A 9,499-nucleotide genomic window follows, 5' to 3' on the forward strand; every position below is an offset into this window, starting at 1 on the left:
CTGCAAAAGATTTGCCCCAATATACTCAAGACCCTCCCCAGACTGACTTCATGTACGTCTGAGTTTTTTTTTTCTTTTTTTTTTTTTACAAGTTTTGCATAATTTTAGCGGAGCAAGCATTTTTTTCAAGCTAAATAAAGTTAGACCTGAAATAAAGAGCATTTTTGGTTTTGCACAAGATTTATGACTCACGTGAGCCATTTTGAAGTATTTGGCATCAACAAATACCAGAAAACTAAAAAAAAGAAAAGTTACTTAAAAAAAACCCAGAAATGATGAATCAGCCAACTGTCTTTTTTATTTTTACTCAGCACACAAGTGTTTGCAAGGAAAAAAATGTTTTAGTCTTTATAGGCACAGCTGTAAAGCAGAATGCAAATCTGGAAATACAAATAAATTAGGGAACTGACAGCACCATTCCAGATAGGTAGGAGGTTGTGCCATCATTTCAGTTCCAGGGGTCTTCCTGCTGAGGTTTATCTCGGTCCAGAGGGAGATGCCAGTCTACAGGCGGTCGCTTTCTCATCGTCCACACTGGGGTGTTATTCTGTCTCTCTTTTTCCCTTGTCATCTCACTCTGTATTAGAGCTTCCTGGAGAAGAAAACAGAAACTTCTGATTAGAGTACAGTTAGCATGGCAGACACCTCTACATATAGGTTTTATGCAAAACTGGCCTTAGACATTTAACATCCTTAAGGCATATCCTTCTGTATAAACTCACATCACACCTGGAGAGACATTGTGCCACAATGGGAAGGACAGATGCTAAGGTAGCTGTCTAATGTCCCGCAGGTATTGTGCACGTGTCCTATTGTCATTAATAGTGATAGGGTCATCAATGTCCAAGAAACGTAAAGGATCCAGCTTACTGTATATATACACACACATATATACAGTACAGATCAATAGTTTGGACACACCTTCTCATTTAAAGCTTTTTCTGTATTTTCATGACTATGAAAATTGTACATTCACACTGAAGGCATCAAAACTATGAATTAACACATGTGGAATTATATACTTAACAAAAAAAGTGTGAAACAACTGCAAATATGTCTTATATTCTAGGTTCTTCAAAGTAGACACCTTTTGCTTTGATGACTGCTTTGCACACTCTTGGCATTCTCTTGATGAGCTTCAAGAAGTAGTCACCGGAAATGGTTTTCACTTCACAGGTGTGCCCTGTCAGGCTTAATAAGTGTGATTTTTTTGCCTTATAAATGGGGTTGGGACCATCAGTTGTGTTGTGCAGAAGTCAGGTGGATACACAGCTGATAGTCCTACTTAATAGACTGTTAGAATTTGTATTATGGCAAGAAAAAAGCAGCTAAGTAAATAAAAACGAGTGGCCATCATTACTTTAAGAAATGAAGGTCAGTCAGTCCGAAAAATTGGGAAAACTTTGAAAGTGTCCCCTAGTGCAGTTGCAAAAACCATCAAGCGCTATAAAGAAACTGGCTCACATGAGGACCGCCCCAGGAAAGGAAGACCAAGAGTCACCTCTGCTTCTGAGGATAAGTTTATCCGAGTCACCAGCCTCAGAAATCGCAGGTTAACAGCAGCTCAGAATGGAGACCAGGTCAATGCAACACAGAGTTCTAGCAGCAGACACATCTCTACAACAACTGTTAAGAGGAGACTTTGTGCAGCAGGCCTTCATGGTAAAATAGCTGCTAGGAAACCACTACTAAGGACAGGCAACAAGCAAAAGAGACTTGTTTGGGCTAAAGAACACAAGGAATGGACATTAGACCAGTGGAAATCTGTGCTTTGGTCTGATGAGTCCAAATTTGAGATCTTTGGTTCCAACCACCGTGTCTTTGTGCGACGCAGAAAAGGTGAACGGATGGACTCTACATGCCTGGTTCCCACTGTGAAGCATGGAGGAGGAGGTGTGATGGTGTGGGGGTGCATTGCTGGTGACACTGTTGGGGATTTATTCAAAATTGAAGGCATACTGAACCAGCATGGCTACCACAGCATCTTGCAGCGGCATGCTATTCCATCCGCTTTGCGTTTAGTTGGACCATCATTTATTTTTCAACAGGACAATGACCCCAAACACACCTCCAGGCTGTGTAAGGGCTATTTGACCAAGGAGGAGAGTGATGGGGTGCTACGCCAGATGACCTGGCCTCCACAGTCACCAGACCTGAACCCAAATTGAGATGGTTTGGGGTGAGCTGGACAGCAGAGTGAAGGCAAAAGGGCCAACAAGTGCTAAGCAACTCTGGGAGCTCCTTCAAGATTGTTGGAAGACCATTTCCGGTGACTACCTCTTGAAGCTCATCAAGAGAATGCCAAGAGTGTGCAAAGCAGTCATCAAAGCAAAAGGTGGCTACTTTGAAGAACCTAGAATATAAGACATATTTTCAGTTGTTTCACACTTTTTTGTTAACTATATAATTCCACATGTGTTAATTCATAGTTTTGATGCCTTCAGTGTGAATGTACAATTTTCATAGTCATGAAAATACAGAAAAAGCTTTACATGAGAAGGTGTGTCCAAACTTTTGGTCTGTACTAATATATATATATGAAGACCATCAAATTTTATTTATTCAATTAAAACAGTGAAAAAATACGCACTTTGCAAAAGGTTGAGATGAATGGCGTCCATGAAAACCAACACGTTTTGAACGCTATTCTAGCGTTCTTAGTCCTAAAAAAATACATTGTATATTTTGTGGCAGATTTGATGCAGTTTTTCTGAGTCAAGCACAGGACTGGATGCTAAACAGCTTGGTAAACCAGCTTGTACAAGCAAATGTTATTTCCATAGACATTTACAAACGTGCCGATGATGGCTCTACTGCTCTCAAATGTGAACAAGACCAAAGTAATGATATGAAGAGTAAGTCTGTAAGAGTATGTGCACACTGAGTTTGTTAAAGTGGACAAAAATGACAAGATTTTTAAGTGGAAAGCTCTTCAGGATACACTCCTATGTGTAAGTTTTTTTCTGTAAGCATTTTGCTGACATTTTCTTGAACTTTTTTTTATAAATATACTTTCAAAGCGTTTCTTTTTGTAGGCCATTTTCTCACTTTATTTTTTTTTTTTTACGCATTAAAGGGGTTTTCCCCATGAACAAAAAGTTAATTTTAAAAATTGTCTGTGTCTGACTGTGCAGGAACATGGTCTGATAATACCACAGCTCCTGGGCAGGGGAGGAAGCTAAAGACTATACAGACATTACAGCAGGGGATCACAGAGGATTCATTTTGTGAGGTAAAACATGTCACTGCCTGTTTTTTTTTTCCTTTTTTAATATTTTATTTAGGAACGAAACATAAAACATAGCAAGTATATAGATAAAGCCATAGACTAAACATATTTTTGGCAGAGTAATACAGTAGAATACAAAAGTATCATAGAACAATCAATACACATATTAATAAAATATACTAAACATCTGTAATGCAATCAAGAATCCACATTGTGACTTTATTTTCGTCCAAATTTTTCATATTAAGACAAGATGGAGAAGAGCAGAGAGAAAAGAAGAACTTCAGGCAAAAAAGGAAGGGACTAAAAGAGAAAAGTAGACGGGGAGGAAAAAAAAAAAAAAAGAGGAAACAATCCCACCCCAGTCCAGACTACCGTTCGAACAAAAATCCCCCAATGGCAATCAAGTCGAGCTGCACAACACTGCCTGTTTTTATACAATATTTTACCTCACAAAATGAATCCACTGTGACCCCCTGCTGTAATGTCTGTATACTCTTTTGCTTCCTCCCCTGCCCAGGAGATGTGGTACACGGTCAGACACAGACAATTTTTAAAATGAACTTTTGTTTGGTGGAAAACCCCTTTAACCGGTTCCCGACCGCCCACTGTAGATAAACGTCGGCGCTTGCTGGGCTCTGTGCAGCACCGACGTTTAAAAACGGTGGGTGGTCTCGCAGCGCTCAGGACCCCCAGGGTCCTACAAGCACTGCGATTCCGGTGCAGATCGTTAGCTCTGACAGGGAACATCATCGGGACCTGATCCAGGTCCCAGTGATGTTAACCCTTTGCTATGTTCTATATGCCGCGATCTATAGTGATCGCGGCATATAGAAGATAGACAGAGGAGAGGGGGTCGTCCACTTACCTCTCCGACGACCCCTGATACCTTCCAGGACCTGGGGTTGCTATGGCAGCTGGAGGTCACATGACCGCCTCCAGATCTGCCATATATGGTGTCCTGCCTGGCTCAGCCTGCAGCTGAAGCCAGGCAGGAGACTCTGACTGTGAAACAGTGAGCGAAGATCTCATGTAATGTAATACATGTCTATTACATTACATGAGATCAGTGATCAGAAAAATAAAAATTAATGTCCCATACAGGGACTAAGTAAAAATGTAAAAAAAGTAAAAAAAAATGTTTTTAAACTGTAAAAAAAAAATAAAAATAAAAAAAATCACAAAATAAAATAAATAAAATATTAAACCAATAAATCTGTATATTTTTACAAAACCAAAAAAAGTACACATATTTGGTATCACCGCGTCCGAAACAACCCGAGCTATAAAACTGTCACACTAATTAACTCCTTCTGTGCACACCGTAATAAAAATAAAAAACAGAGCAAAAAAATATGCTTTTTCATCATATCGCCAAACAAAAAGTGGAAAAAAATGCGATAAAAAAACAAAATAGAAATGAAAATGGTACCGCTGAAAACGTCATCTTGTTCCGCAAAAAAAAAGCCGCCATACAGCTCCATCAGCCGAAAAATAAAAAAGTTATAGCGCTCAGAATAAAGCAATGCAAAAAAAATATTTTTTTCTATAAAGTTGTTTTATTGTGTAAATATTTTTTTCTATAAAATTGTTTTATTGTGTAAAAGCGCCAAAACATAAAAAAAATACAGTAAGTGTAGTATCGCTGTAAACGTACTGACCCGAAGAATAACGCTGCCTGATCACTTTTACCACACGCAGAACGGCATAAAAAAAAAACCTCAAAAAACAATTCCTGAATTGTTGGTTTTTGTTAATTTTACCTCCCAAAAAACGGAATAGAAAGCGATCAAAAAATGGCACGTACCCAGAAATGGTACCAATAAAAATGTCAACTCGTCCCGCAAGAAAACAAGCCATCACATGACTCTGTCGGCCGAAATATGGAAAAATTATAGCTCTCAAAATATGGTGATGCAAAAACTAGATTTTGCAAAAAAAGCGTCTTTTAGTGCGTGACAGCTGTCAGTCATAAAAACCCGATATAAATCTGGTATCTCTGTAATCGCACCGACCCGAAGAATAAAGTAATCTAATCAGTTATATCACACTAGGAACGGCGTAAAAAATAAATAAAACCAATTCTTCACCTGCTACTGATTTGTTTATTATGTCTCCCAAAGATCGCAGTAAGGCTCTGCTCACATTTATCCTGCGCTCTGGCTAAGCGCTTACACCAGAGTTTCCGTGTAAATCTCTGAAATATGTGATTCAGCCGGAACCCATGACGGAAGATTCCCTGTAATGAGGCAGATATAGGCCACTGTTGACGCCGTCTAGCCTGGGATCCCACGGTGTCATTTGTTTTAGGCGTACATAAAAGTGCGGTTGGCCACAGTTTTGTGCACTTCTGAATAAAAAGAACACCGCTAAACATAGGCCAGACGGAGTCCAGAGTAACTCTGCTGCCTCATTACAGTGAATGGATCCCGCAGGGGTTTCATCTGAATTACATCACTTGGAAATTTAGATGGAAACCCCGATGTAAGTGCTCAGCCTAGAGCGCCGGATAAATGTTACGTAAAATGTTCCCAATAAAAGCTTCAACTCAGTCCTCAAAAAAAGCTAGTCCCCACTCAGGTCCGTCATCTGTTAAAAATATAAGGGACTTCCAAGTTACTGGTAGCAGAAAGGCTCTGGAAAAGCGAAATGGCCCTTGCCCCCCAAAAGAAATTCAGAAAATGTTGTGCTCCCAAATCCAAATGCCTATTCTACAATAATTTGTTCTCCAATTGTCAAATAGCGCTCCGTCCCCCCCAGGTCTCGCCGTATGGCTGAGTGGTACGATACAGCCACATATGGGGTATTGCCACTTTTAGAAGAAATTGTGTGACACATTTCAGCACCATTTTTACCCATTGCCCTGTGTAAAAATGTAAAATCTGAGGGTAAAACATTTTTTTGTGGTAAAAATATAATTATGCTTTTTTCACTGCACAATGGTATAAATTTAAAAATTAAAAAATACTCACTACTTCCCTAGATGAATTCCTTGAGAGGTGTAGTTTACAAAATGGGGTCACTTGTGGGGGTTTCTGCTGTTTCGGCATGTCAGCGACTCTTCAAATGTGACATGGTGTCTGCCACCTATCCCAGCCAACATAGCGCTCCTTTCTCTTCCGAACCCTGCCGTACACCAAAGCAGTGGTTTTCCCCCACATATGGGGTATCGGCGTACTCAGGAGAAATTGCACTACAAATTTCAAGGTGCAATTTATCCTGTTACCCTTATGATAATGCAAAATTAGGGAATGAAAAACATTTTTTGTGGGAAAAATGTGAAAATTTTATTTTTACGGCTCAATATTATAAACTTCTGTGAAGCAGCTGGGGGTTCAAGGTGCTCACCACACATCTAGATAAGTTCCCTAAGGGGTCTAGTTTCCAAAATGGTGTCACTTGTGGGGGGTTTCCACTGTTTAGGCACATCAGGGGCTCCCCAAATGCAACATGGCGTCCGCTAATTATTCAAACAAATTTTACATTCAAAAAGTCAAATGGCGCTCTTTCCCTTTCAAACGCTGCCGTGCACCCAAACAGTGGTTTGCCTCCACATATGGGGTATCAGCTTGTTCAGGAGAAATTGCACAACAAATTTCATGGTGCAATTTTTCCTATTACCCTTATGATAATGCAAAATTAAGGGATGAAAAACGTTTTTGTGGGAAAAATGTGAAAATTTTATTTTTACAGCTCAATATTATAAACTTATGTGAAGCACCTTGGGGTTCAAGGTGCTCACCACACATCTAGATAAGTTCCCTAAGGGGTCTAGTTTCCAAAATGGTGTCACTTGCGGGGCGTTTCCACTGTTTAGGCACATCAGGAGCTCTCCAAACTCAACATGGCGTCTGCTAATTATTCAGACAAAGTTTACATTCAAAAAGTCTAATGGCGCTCCTTCCCTTCCGAACCCTGCAGTGCGCCCAAACAGTGGTTTTCCCTCACATATGGGGTATCAGCACGCTCAATAGAAATTGCACAAAAAAATTTGGGGTCCATTTTTTCCTGTTACCCCTGTGAAAATAAAAAAAATTGGGTCTAAAGTAACATTTTTGTTTAAAAAGTTAAATGTTAATTTTTTTCTTCCACATTCCAAAAATTCCTGTGAAGCACCTGAAGGGTTAATAAAGTTCTTGAATGTGATTTTGAGCACCTTGAGGGGTGCCGTTTTTAGAATGGTGTCACTTTTGGGTATTTTCTGTCATAAAGACCCCTCAAAGTGACTTCAAATATGATGTGGTCCCTAAAAAAATGTTTCTGTAAATTTTGTTGGAAAAATGAGAAATCGCTGGCCAAATTTTAACCCTTATAGCTCCCTAACAAAAAAAAATTTTGGTTCCAAAATTGTGCTGATGTAAAGTAGACATGTGGGAAATGTTATTTATTAACTATTTTGTGTGACATATTTCTCTGATTTAAGGGCATAAAAATTCAAAGTTTGAAAATTGCAAAATTTTTGCCAAATTTTCGATTTTTTCACAAATAAACGCAAGTTATATCGAAGAAATTTTACCACTATCATGAAGTACAATATGTCATGAAAAAAAACAATCTCAGAATCAGGGGAATACGTTGAAGCGTTCCAGAGTAATTACTTCATAAAGTGACAGTGGTCAGAATTGAAAAAATTGGCCCGGTCACGAAGGCGAAAACAGGCTCTGCTGCGAAGTGGTTAAACCAAAATAACTCAAAAAAATTTACAAGATGCTCAGGTGTCTTCAAGGCATTTTTGTAGCCTTCCCATTGCCTTATACTGTAACGTATGGAGTGATGTCATAGCAGAATACACCTAAAGAAAAGACAGTTTGTTTCCCATCTTTGGAAACCTAAAGCTAATCAAAAATGATCATAAGACTGAATGTATAAACAGCAAGTCGTTTGTCAATAGAAAATAGAAGGTAGGATCTTTCAAGTGTTTTTTGAGCAATTTTTCAGGTGTTTTTTTTTTTTTTTTTTTGGAGCAGACCTGCTCTGAAAGAGTCAAAAGCTCTGTGTACACATAACCCAATAGTGGTGGATAAATAACTGCAATGGCCGACCCAGGTCTTATCAATACAGGCAGCGCGGTAGCTCAGTGGTTAGCATTGCAGCGTTGGGGTCCTGGGTTCAAATCCCACCAAGGACAACATCTGGAGTTTGTATGTTCTTCCAGTGTTTGTGTGGGTTTCCTCCAAGCTCTCCGGTTTCCTCCCACACTCCCAAGACATACTGATAGGGAATGTAGATTGTAGATTGTGAGCCCCAATGGGGACAGTGATCATAATGTCTGTAAAGCGCTGTGGAATTAATGGTGCTATGTAAGTGAGTAAAATAAATAACAACTAGCGACTGTCATTATTTCAGGAAAGGTCACCTTGGCTGCTGGACTCCTCTTCTTCTCCCATTCCCTACAGGCCGTGTAGTCCGCTTTCCACTGCTGGCAGGCTGGTTTTCCACCATGGGTGTAGTAGTAGTGAAAACGGTTCTTCAGGCTCTTGCAGTATATCCATTCATCCCAATAGTCCTCGCAGCTTCGAGGAGGCTTAGAGGAAGATACAATGATATGGTTACTGCGGTCACTATCATCTCCCGCCATCTATGTGTATGCTCCAGTGTAGAAACCCTTTAGAAGATGCGTGGATTACAAATTCTAGGTGTAGACGGAACCAACATCTCCCATCTCTCACCACATCTATGGCATATCCGTACTGACGGGCAGAAGACAATGTCGTCTCCTTCCATACATTCAGCAACAATGGAGCTCTGACACAGACATGACTCCTAGTCTTCAGTAAAGTGTGTCATGGTTCCTATGGTGTTATATGTGTGTCCAGTACATTAGGGGCTGCCGCCATCATGTGTCTACTACATACAGGACATTACCTATGTGTCTGTCACCACACTCACCCTCCAGGTGTCAGCCATGTTACGTACTACTGGGGTAAAGGACCTTTCATGATGTCATGACCATGTGATCAGTCACATGACTGGGAGGAGTCAGGCTCTGGGTTTGCTTCTAGTGCTTGCATGCTGCAACCACATGAGGAGACTTGTGCGACATATCTATCTCTGCTGGAGACGTAGTAATATATATGTATATAGATAAAAGTATTGGGACACCTACACTTTATACCTAAGGCCACGTTCACACTTTGAGTATTTGGTCAGTTTTTTACCTCAGTATTTGTAAGCCAAAACCAGGAGTGGGTGATAAATGCAGAAGTGGTGACGTGTTTCTATTATACTTTTCCTCTGATTGTTCCATTCCTGGTTTTGGCTTACAAATAC

The 9,499-nt window shown here is 40.0% G+C and overlaps 1 protein-coding gene across 1 annotated transcript; it reads right to left on the reverse strand.

Moving 5' to 3' along the window:
• Nucleotides 1–278: 278 nt before the first annotated feature.
• On the reverse strand, nucleotides 279–9,214 carry CUNH22orf39 (chromosome unknown C22orf39 homolog). Its single transcript, XM_073675215.1, has 3 exons — nucleotides 9,119–9,214; nucleotides 8,586–8,753; nucleotides 279–592 (listed from the first exon to the last, which is right to left on the reverse strand). Exons 1-3 carry the CDS (start codon nucleotides 9,134–9,136, stop codon nucleotides 449–451), a joined length of 330 nt encoding a protein of 109 aa, XP_073531316.1. The 5' UTR covers nucleotides 9,137–9,214; the 3' UTR covers nucleotides 279–448.
• Nucleotides 9,215–9,499: the final 285 nt, after the last annotated feature.

This window comes from Phyllobates terribilis, unplaced genomic scaffold, assembly GCF_046119375.1.
Source record: "Phyllobates terribilis strain yellow unplaced genomic scaffold, ASM4611937v1 Scaffold_1__5_contigs__length_1240528914, whole genome shotgun sequence".
In the NCBI taxonomy this organism is placed as follows: domain Eukaryota; kingdom Metazoa; phylum Chordata; class Amphibia; order Anura; family Dendrobatidae; genus Phyllobates; species Phyllobates terribilis.